We start from the raw sequence: 12,052 nt of genomic DNA on the forward strand, positions 1-12,052 counted from the left end.
GAGGAGAGACTAGTGAATAAAAAAATTATACAACCTTGTTATATGAGTTGTTATTTTTACCAACTAGTATCGTGGATGTAAAAAAGTTTAGATATACACATATGGATAAAGTGAAGTTTTTTTTTTTTTTTTTTAATTTATTTTTATATGTTTTGGGGATGTAAATAGGTGTAGAGATAAAGGACCCAAGAGTATATATTGAGCCGTGGACCTTGTCTGAGGACGTTTAGTAATCCGAGGTTGGATAAAACCAATCTATCTTTACTTTCTTGTCATCTTGATCCGTTATAATTGTTACCCAACTCATTAGAGCTTAGTTTTCTAACTCATTATCTACAAATTCATTGTATTGGGCTTTTGATCTTAAATCCTTTAATCTTTTGAACTTAGGAACCAAATTGTAACCTTACAATAGCAATTTGGGGTTGGAAACTTTACATGAATGATGAATGTTGCAGGCATCATTCATGTAATGTATATTGTGGAGCATAAATTTGATGGGGAGTGATTAGTAAAGCATCAAAGTGGTATAACTAAACAAATGAAGGTATAAATTATATTGAATGAATCATAGACGAGATAAGCAAGTTAAACCAGACTTCATAGATTTTTGTTTTTTTCACTGAATAACTAAGACAAGGACATTTAGATATCTAGATTCTCTTTATTTGGAATTAAAAACAATTCAAAGAACGGTTCATGGGATTGTAAGATGCCTTATTTTGTAAGCTGATAGGAGGATTAATTTTGCAATGATAGATGATTGATTCACTGAATCCTTTGCTTACAAACCCCTCACCTTTTATTTGGCCGGCCAATACCAAAGAATTTCATCCTTTCACTTTCACAAATTTCAAATGAGATTAAGCACGGGCAAAAATATTTTCCCTTGCCCTACAACTTCTCTAGGTTTGGCACATTTTGAAACACACCATTATAGTTTGTGACACTCGCACATGATTTATGTTTGGTTAAAACGTGTTGACTATAGAGTATATAATTTGCCAAATTCTCTTAGTACTTCCAAATTCCAAGTTGAGCACGCAATGCATAGGTAAAATTGTATCAACTGTGTTAAGACTTAAGATAGTGAAGTCGAGGCTTTGCCACCTCCACCAATTTGAACATACATGTAAATGCAATTACTTTGCTTTCAATAAATATAAGGTCATATCCAAACCTAATAAGTCTTGCACTGAAGCGACATATAAGCAATCAAAAGAATCTTTTTTTTTTTTTTTTTTGGACATAAGCAATCAAAAAAATCTTGTTTTTTCTTTCTTCGGTAAAGTTTTCCTTTGAACCAGTTTGAAGAAATCACTTCTAATGTAATACCTAGCAACTTATAAGACAATCCACTTATATTATTTAAACGAATCATATAACTTATTAAAACAGTTATGTAACTAAAAGTACAGATAAATGGCTATTTTTGTCGTCTTGTAATGGATTGGGAAGAAAATTTCTCCTAACAAATTTGGGGATAAAATTTTGGATTGGGAAGAAAGTTTCTCCTAAAAAATTTGGAAATAAACTTTTTCCACCGATAAATTAGAATAACTTCCTATCAGGAGCTTACTAGCTGCGTCACCAGAAATTTCAACTGTTTTATTATGTTTGACCTGAATATGTCCACAAAAACACATAAAATGCCAAGATACTCTCCTCTCAGACCACATAAAGCAATGGAAGTTACGAAGGTCCATAGATGGGGCACCTAACAAAATAGTCTTCTTAGCATAACTTTTCAAAATATTTGTCGACATTAACACGGTTTCAGACCGCAAGGATCATAAAGAATAAGAACGTCTCGAATCTTGACAAAGCATTAGCATATAACAATTCTGAAGACGATTTTTTTTTTTTTTTTCAACAAAAACAAAATTAAGGAACCGCGCGTATAAAATTCTGTTGGACCATTCAAACAAAAAAAAAGTTCTGACCCTTTCAGACCAAGTCAACAGTTTTAAAGATTTATCATCCTAAACCCAATATATCAAAAAAAAAAAAAAAATCTCCAAGGCGAATAGGACTAAGAGTTTCTGCACTTCCACAATTATGTAATGCCAAAGGCCCCAAACTAACATGAAGACCAATGAATTACTTGTTATTGTACTCATTTTACAAGATAGCTTCACATTACAGCATGATTGTGCTCAGTTTTTGTAAAAGAAGGGCTACATAAGCCTATAATATAACCATTCAGACGCAAACATGGGCCCGGGCACAGATACAAGTACGATCTGCAAACACAAGTAATTTTTGAAGAATTATAACATAATACAACAAATATAACATATTACAACAAATAGGATACTGTTATGACATGGGTGCCACACAGATATGACACAGTTATGGCACCCCAAATGAGGTGTCCGTGCATCCTAGAATAGAACTAATTAAAAGAGCAATTCAACAAAAGTGCAACCATGAAGCAATTTGGCATAGATTGTTAACCAAGAACAGGAAGAAATCTTTTTCCAAACCAACCTTTTGTTGCAGGAATTTTCATTTTGCTAATACAGTTCAACAATAAACAATAAATCAAACAAACCAGTTACAGACAATACAAACACAAGAATTCTGGTGAAAACACTAGGATTGATTTGAGCAATAACAAAATTTCCAAATCTTACAAAGATCATCATAAGTTGGAATTGGAACCATCATCTTCACCATTTGACCACCTCCTGAGAGTGCACGCCACTAAATTCCTACCAGTGAAAAATCCAAATTTGGTCCTAAACATTGTCATCCGGCTATTACTACTTGATGCAACATCAGCTACCATAGTTCCTTGGCTAACAATTGGTGGGAGCTCCATGGCACTCTCTTGAACTCCAAGCTCACTACCACTGCCATCCAATGGTTCAATTTCACAAGCATCCAGAATGACAATCAAAGACCCCTTTCGTTCTCGCAACCAATCCGCGACTTCAGTACTCACTCCCTTACACTTCTTCACCTTAACCTTCACCAAATTGGGACAACCAAAACCAAGCGCTTCAATCCCCACATCCGAAATGGGACAACACTTAATACAAAGCTTCTTCAAGGCCGTGCATTTCGCAGCAATGCAGGCAATCTCAGCATCACCAATGGTGCCACTCCCGCAGAGTGCCAATCGTTCAAGCTTCTGGCAATTAGAAGCTATCGGTGCTAAACTCGTCGACGTAGGATTCATTCCAATCAAAACAAGTTCTTGTAAATTGGGGCATTGTTTGGCCACAGCAATTAAACCCTCATCGCCAATCCTATTAGTCCTCCAAGCATCAATGTGAAGCTTTCTTAATAGCTTGCAGTGTTCAGCAACACAAACAAGGCCGGAATTCGAACATTCCGGAGTCTTAACAATATGCAAGATCTCCAAATTGGAGCAATTCGAAATGCCAGAGAGGCCAACATCGCTAACTTGAACCCTCTCGAGATGAATTTCGGTCAAACCAGTGTTGAATTTTCCTAACATATCTAAAACCTTGTCCCACTCACCCAAACACCGAATGATTTTCAAAGTTTTGAGCTTTTTCGAACCGACTATAAGCGGTCCAAAGTTCTGACCATGGACGAGCTCCTTCAAACAGATTGATTTCAAAGACGACGCCGCAGCGCCGGGACCGATCGGCTCCGCCGAGTCATGTAGGCCGCGGAGGCGCTTCACGGAGAGCTCCTCGAGAGCTGTGCAGTAATCGAGGACTGCGTTCATGGCTTTAGCGCCGAACAAACACGAGCCACAAGAGAGTTTCTTCAAACCCTTGCAGTTCTGAGCAAAAGCGGCCATTCCTAGGTCAGTGAGCTCGCGGCAACCACGGAGCTTCACGCTGGTGAGGCTCCGGCACCGGATCGAGATCAGGACCAGAGCGTCGTCGTCTATGCTAGTCGATTTCCGGTCACATCGGAGAGCGAGTTTGGTGACCGAGTCGAAGCGAGCGAAGATAGAAGGAATCGAAGAGAGCAAATCAGCTCGAGCGTTGAGAGAGAGACGGTGACGGCTTTGAGCGTCAACGCTGAGCCACCTACTGCAAACGAGCGAGCACCTTTTCCGGTCTCCGGTGCCGAGGAAATGGAAAATGCTAGCTAAGCACTCGTCAGGAAGATCGGCTGTGTAGTCACGACCAACAGCGACGTTTTCGGAAAACTCCGCCTCTTCCATTAACTCAAACGGCGTGATAACCGCCGATGAGCTGAGTTTGAACCGATAATTCGGGTAAAACTGGCTAAACTCCGACGGAGAACCCAAGCTGGAAGTGGACTGGCCCATTATTAAAAAGTGGTTGGTGGTGTTGTGTGAAAGCTACGCTCCCGTGAAAGAGAGTGACAGAAATAGAAACGGTGAGATGGATTGAGATTGAGATTGAGATTGAGAGAAACAGGGTTAAATATAATATGAGAGGAAGTGAATATGTATAATAGAATAGGAAGAGAGGTGTGGGGTTGAGTTTTTGAGTTTGAACATTTACTTTGCTAATTGCCCCGTCAAATGGGGGGTGGGTTTGAGTTTTGAGTTTGAGCAGGTGCGTGCGTGAGTCGTGACCTCGTCGCGATCGCCACGGCCGACTAAACCCGTGTCGTGATTCATGATCCACTTACGAACACTTGAGAAGGACGCGCTTTTTCATGCGTTATTAGGTATTATCATGTATGGTATTGCGTTCTAATGTTTGTTGCGTGTGATTTTGAAAATGCTATTAATCTGGGCCGTCGAATGAAAATGATTAATGTGTTTTTTTGGGTGCTGAGAATTGGGACCCCTCTATAACATTTCTTCATTATGATTTGAGTTAATGGGCTTGCGTGTGATTTTGTAACTTGCTTCATCAAGGCCGTCGAATGATAAATTTGGGAGTTGGGAATTGGGGGACCCACCCAACATTTACCATTTTTAATTATGTTTTCTCTCCCCTAGTCTATGACTAACTTCTTTTGTTTTCTAATTATGATTATCATGATTAATTGAACTTGACATTCGTACGGCTATGCTGTAGTCTCCGAACACTTATTTGCATTAATTACATAGTTTAATTTAATACCAAGAATAATAATTTTTCGTAATTTTTAAATTAAGTGTGTAACAAAAGTTATACAGTAACTTAACTTATTTTCCAAAAATAATCATAATTTTGTTAAATTTCAAAAAAAGCCTAAGACAAAAAACTAGAAGTTTTTGCGACTTTAAATAAGGGCCCTTCTATTTTCTCTCCCCTAGATTATGACTAACTTCTTTTGTCTTCTAATTATGATTATCATGATTAATTGAACTTGACATTTGTACGGCTATGCTGTAGTCTCCGAACACTTATTTGCATTAATTGCATAGTTTAATTTAATACCAAGAATAATAATTTTTCGTAATTTTTAAATTAAGTGTGTAACAAAAGTTATACAGTAACTTAACTTATTTTCAAAAAATAATCATAATTTTGTTAAATTTCAAAAAAAGCCTAAGACAAAAAACTAGAAGTTTTTGCGACTTTGAATAAGGGCCCTTCTATTTTTATATATATAAACTTTTAATATGGGTCCCTTTTTATGATAATTCGGGTATTTAAAAGAACAAGACGATGGATTTGAACTTAATTCTTCTTTTTTTTTTGCTGAATGATTTGAACTTAATTCTTCTAATCAAGAAAAGCATGCTATAGTATATTACTAAATTTCAAGGCTCTTGGCCTAGTTAATGTTCTAAAAGCCAAATAAATCTTTTTTTTTTTTTGAGATATTACAAAATTTACTATGAATAATATAAATTAAAGTGTCTATTTTTAAAATCCTTAATAATAAAAAAATATAATTATTATGTTGATAAATGGTATTTGTCGGTTTAGTTATCGAGCATCTTAAGATATTTGTTAAAGTTGAATGGATTGTTTTTTTTTTAAATGGAGTTGAGACACTTTCAATTTAAAGATATTTATTTATTTATTTATTAGTTTTTACTATATTTAAATATCGATCGAATTCAGTTGAAGCTTCTTTAACGCGTGCATGACAGCATAAGCACTCCTGTTAACAAAAGTCGTGATAGATGTCTTGCATTGGTCTGATTGTAATTCGTTGTAAGATTTTTTTTGGTTACTCTTCAATCTTCAAGCACCTCGTGTTTAAAATATCTATAGCTTATTTCGGTGTTTATGACTTATCAGAATCCTTGAAACGAAGGGGACAAGCACTCCTTTTCTTTAACCTGTCCTTATCCCAATTTTCCAACCGTTTTGCATTTTTCGGAGAAATATTTCCACTGGAATAAAATTACTATCTAGATTTTCGGCCCTTGATAGATGGGAAAATAAAATTCATTGGCTTAAGCCTTGATTTAGAGTAAGATAGTAGCATATAAAGTGGACCCATTACAAGAAATCTCAAAATTCAAATAAGAAAAATAATTTATTTGGAAAGCCTATTAAAGTATTAATAGATGTCTAAAATTCGAAAATAATAGTTAAGCTTATATTTGTATGCATAACACACGTGCAAATGATCATTTGACACATCTATAGATCATTTATAGGTACATTTAATATTAAACATACAACAAATTTTCATAATTCAAAATTAAAATTTATGTACACATTTTAAAATAGGTCATCTGTAATAAAATTCTTAAGGAACATGACACAATTGAGTTCCTGCAATTATTATTTGGAAAAGTCTAGTTAAGTGATACAAAAAATTACACTTCCTTTTCATAATTGTGATGTGACAAAATGTGATTGTTAAAGAAAAAATGATAAATTCATGTGTAAATAATAGAAAATCATTCATAATCTACCCTATCAAAATTAAGACAAGAAAATTATATAATTTTTTGGGTTACTAGAATCAATTTATTATTTCAACTCGTACACCCATACTCACCAAAACCAAGGTTTTATTTTATTTTATTTTTTAATGGGTAAAATTTACAGGGGATGAACCAACTGTGGCTTGAACTTTTTTTTGAACTTGAACTTGAAGCAGAAGGTAGTAGCAGTTTCCCTTTAACAAACTAAAACTCGTGACCTACAAAAAAACTATGACCAAAGAAGATAATCAACGGTCAAATGTTTTTGGTCAAATACGTTAAAACCACCCGTGACTGATAGTCTCAACTGGTGAAATTGCAAAGGTATCTACTCATATATTTCCTCAGGAGCGATGTGGGTTACTTTTAGGTTCCCACAGTATTTGTTTATTTATTTATGGAATAAAATTTTTCCAATTTTGAAAGTCGAAAGTTGAAACTTTCAGACTGAAGGATCAAGCCGTCAACTCCAACCTTCAAGGCTTCAACAGTGGGGGCTTTCAGAATCTTCAAATTTAACGATTACCAAGAAATTAAAAGCAAAATAATGGTCTTTTTACTTTTCTGGCGTTGAAATGTCGAATTTACTACTTTTCAATCTCGATTTTTCCACCAGGGACTGAAGAAAAAAAGAGATTTTCCAGCTTAAAATCTAACCGACCAACCAACACCAAACGAGGACTAATCCACTGGATCTACGTGAAATTAATGTGGATCTACAAAGTACAACCCAGTAGTCCAATACTCTTATTCAAAATCAAAACTCTTAATTGGGTTGGGCTTGTCCAAGACAAGATATGAAGATATTAAAGTTGCTAAGTTCGGTTGGTAGCTTCAGCCCATGTTTATGTAATGAGGTATGTTAGTAAATTCAACCTTTCCAAACCCAGAAAGCAGTCATGAATACAGAAAACACACACACAAACACAAAGACTAGATCAACCGGCTTCTCTTCTTTCTTTTTTTCATTGCTAAGCACTAAATTATTCAGTGTATTATTACACCTTCTCTTTACATAAAGGTTGTGAGTTCAATATATGAGCCTCCATCCACATTTATGTAAAAGAGATGTAGTATATTAAATATACAAAATAATTTCTTGCCAAACACGGTTGCTGCTAGAGATGTGCATTCAATCTACTAACTCAATCCAACACAACCCGATGCATCAAGTTGGTTTTTGTGGGTTGGGTTAGAATTTTATTTTTGAGTCTCGAGTTGGGTTGATAGTTTTTCCATCAATTTGACCCAACATAACCCATTGTATATATAAGTTTATTTTATTACTCTTATTTTAGTTTTTGAGTTTAATTTATTTTGGTATTTTTGCTGGTCGGCAATGTTGTTAGATTGAGAATCACAAATGTAGGGACTTGAGTCTGCAGGGAGAAATTATAGAAATTGTGTAACCTATCCAAATGATTATCCAGGAGTATTTATAAGCAAACTTATACCTCTTGGGAATAGACATATTTGTTGTGAACAAATATATCAATTCCAAGAGTCACACTCAAGTTTTATGAACTAGATTCTCAAAAAAAAAAAGTTTTATGAACTAGCAACATTATCAAGCAAATGGGAAGTTACTATACGTGTGAGAGTATACCATGTTATGGTGTAATCACCCATCACAATTGTATACTAACAATTTTAAGAATTAGCTTTGATGAATTCGTAAATTTCCAATATAATTTAGACATATTATTTGAATTATAATAATTTATTAAAAAAGTAATTAAATAATTAATAGAAGTCCTTTTTTTTTTACGTGACATGAAATGTATAAGCACAACCTACCAACCCAACCCTACATGATTCGTGTGGTTTGGTTGGGTTGATAATTTATTAACCCAACAAGTTAGAGTTGGGTTTAGAAGTCTTTTAAACCCAATACTTGCACAACCGAATCTATGTAGGTTGAGTAGGGTTGATAATTTCTCAACATGACAAGCTCAAGTTTAGGTTGAGAAGTCCTTTCAACCTAACCCATACACAACCCTAACTTGTTGCGTCCATAAAGTTTTCTCCGTGAAAATGATTACTCTCCAATCATGTTCTTTTAGGGCTAAACCAATGACAGATGATTAAAATGAAATCCATTTTAATTAGGTATGGTTTTTCTTCTTAAAAAAAAAAAAAAAAAAAAAAAAAAAAAAAAAAAAAAAAAAAAAAAAAACTCCATACCCTGGCTTTGCCTATGATTTATGAGCAAATCCAGTGGTTTATTTGGTTGGGCTTTAAACTTGGAAATGGTTCCAACTTAGCTAATTATGTTTGGTTTCGAGGAAGGCTGATATTAGCCCAGAAGGGATTGCCATCCTGGAGACCAACGGTGCATGACAAACCTACTAGTAGCACTCAGATTATTGGTGTGATCTGGTTTTTTATTTTTAAAAAGAAAGTTAATTCTATGTCTCAATTAGTTCGTAGTTAATAGAAGTCATACTGTCATACCACAATTGTCAAGTATGTATTTAATTTTGTAAAAAAATAAAATAAAATTGTATTTATCAAACCCCTATCATTGTGATCTGTATTAGTATTAATTTAAGACAGCATGTTTACTGTTTAGGGCAAATCGATTGTCAAATCATTGGTTCTTAAAATAATTTCTTGGTTTCCATTGCCCCATGGAAGACGCCATTTGCCCTTGCGTTGTCCTCAGGCAATCATACTTAAGGGTTGGACATTTGTGTTGCCACTTGCTTGAAGTTGGAATATTATTACATGAATCAACCCTAACCAAACCTATTTAAGAATTTGTCAAAGTATAATACAATTTATTTATTAAATGGGTTGAAATGACATGACTTACATAACACGCTTAATAAATAATAGTTGTGTTTATTTGAAAAGAATAGTTGTGTTAATTTAACATAGACAACTCATTTAAACCCATTTTATAATAATAATGTTGTATTTAGTTAACAAAAATACAACCCATTTCGATTAGCAAAAAAAAAAAAATACAACCCATTTCAATCAATTTAAAGAATATATCCCACAATATTAACATGTTTTTTATAGTTTGTAAGAAAGTTAATGATAATAATTAAAAACAAATAAATTCTACATCATATTAAAAAATAAATAATAAAAAAAACCAAAATTCTATTTTAAAATAACATCAATTAAAATATTAATAGTATACAAATTAAAAGTTCTTATTTTTCCATCCAAATTTAGAAGTACACAATCTAAGAAAAGATAAATTGAACGAGAGGTTTTTATTTGATTCAGGTAAAAGGGTTGCCTGGTTGGATGCTTAAAAGTTTTAATGAAAGATTTATCAATATAATTATTAAAATTATTTTAATTGCTCAATTATATATTTAAAATTCAAATTTATATTGGATAAAATGATATCTATTTATATGAGGTAAACATGTTTGCCCAAAAATAAGTCAACCTGCCTTGACACAAATAATGAACTGGATCATTTAGGGATAATTGCCGGTCAAGCAAATCAACATAGAATTGGCAAATATATTGATCGTGTTAAAGCGAGTCGGCTACACAAATATGATTATACTAAAAACTAACTTGTGAAATACCATAGCATTTTCCTATTGTGTTTATTAATGTGTCAAATATTGTCACCCTTATTTTTATGGGTAATTTCGTATTTTGAAAAAACATTTATCCCTCTATTTATAAAATGTTGTGGAAAATCTTCTCTTTCATGCTAAATTATAATTTTGGTCCAGTAATAAGTACTTAATTTTTTTCTATAAAAATTGACTTAATTTCAATTTAGTTTCTATATATTTTAGTGTGTTAATTCTATCCATCAAACTATGATAATGTAGCCTTTTACAGGCCATTTCATTTGGGAATTGGGAGATGAGTGAAAAGGAATAAAATTGAAATGTTTTTAAAATAATTTTTCTTCCATTTTCTTGTTTGAGAGTTTCATCGCAAGAGAACGGAATGGATAAGAGTGATTTCACTCTTTCCTCAACTTTTCCTCAAAAATTCAATTTTTCATTCTCTCCCAAATGGGGATAATTATATCATACTTTAGGAATACAATAAATGTATATTTCCTCCTCTCAAATGATAGTAGGACACACTAATTAAATTTATAATATGACCCAATTTTCATGTAAGAAGAGGAAATATGTATTAATTTATTGTACTCTCAGAATATTTTATAATTTTCCTGAAAACTAAGAGGAATTATAGGATAAAGAATAGAGTTAAATGAAATTTTGACTTAAAATGCCCATTACACCACGTTATAACTTACAAAGTTTTTGTTGTATCTCTCTCTTATTATTTTCTCACTTTACTTGATGACATCTCATTATTTTCCTATTTAATTTTTGTAGCTAAATTATTTTCTTGCACAATTGCACCAAATAAGTTATGCTATTTAACTATTATTATGATCGGTTTCAGAGACAGACCTACATTGGGGCTGAGGCCCCCCTCCCTCCCCCCCTCGATCTTGAAAATATATCTAACTAGAAAAATAAAAATTTACCCCAAAATATATATTTTGGCCCCTCTCCTCCAAAGTATTTACATATTAACCCATAAAAACCAAAAAAAATAAAATAAAAAATTTGCTCCAACCGTTTGCCTGTTGGATATTAATCTAAGAATAACCAGAAAATTCTCTAGTTTAAACAAAAGAAATTGCCCCAAGAACAACATTAATAACCTCTCGACAAACCAAAATTAACTACAAAATAAATCAGAAATCCAGTCCAAACAAAAACAAGACTATAAAAAATTCACAACTTTACCCATTTAATTTCTCTCTTTTAGTCTCGTTTCTCTCAATCTTCCTTCATTTCTCACTGCCTTTGATATCAGATCCACAAACCAGTTATCAGTCACCAAGCTCACTGTCACAAGTTCTCAGCTTGGTCTACTTTTCACACTCACACGTGAGTTGAGTTGGTTAAGGTATGGTCTTCTCTTCTCGATCAGTTGATTTATATTCATTGATATGAGTTTATTTCTAAATATGTGATGTCTCGCATCTCTCATTGCTGTGTCTCTTTTTTTCTTTTCTTTTTTTTGATGGAACTGGTGTGTCTCTTTGTTTTTTCTTTATCCTTTTTTTAAGTTTTTTTCTACTTCAGCTTAAGTTACACACACGCTTCTTTTAATAAAATAATAAAAATTGGACATTTCAATGCTTGTTCAACCATCTAATTTATGTGAGAAATATTAAAGTGTGGCCTTGACATCATAAGGACCGTGCACCCAACCTAATAAAATTTAATAATTGATAATGTGTTTTTTTTTTTTCTTTAATGTTAG

At 33.3% G+C, this 12,052-nt stretch overlaps 1 protein-coding gene across 1 annotated transcript; it reads right to left on the reverse strand.

The window, feature by feature from the left end:
• Positions 1-2,475: 2,475 nt before the first annotated feature.
• LOC126732825 (F-box protein SKIP2) lies at positions 2,476-4,630 on the reverse strand. The gene has a single exon (XM_050435858.1). It carries the CDS (start codon positions 4,256-4,258, stop codon positions 2,645-2,647), a length of 1,614 nt encoding a protein of 537 aa, XP_050291815.1. The 5' UTR covers positions 4,259-4,630; the 3' UTR covers positions 2,476-2,644.
• Between the last annotated feature and the right edge of the window lie 7,422 nt (positions 4,631-12,052).

Source organism: Quercus robur, chromosome 6, assembly GCF_932294415.1.
Source record: "Quercus robur chromosome 6, dhQueRobu3.1, whole genome shotgun sequence".
In the NCBI taxonomy this organism is placed as follows: Eukaryota; Viridiplantae; Streptophyta; class Magnoliopsida; order Fagales; family Fagaceae; genus Quercus; species Quercus robur.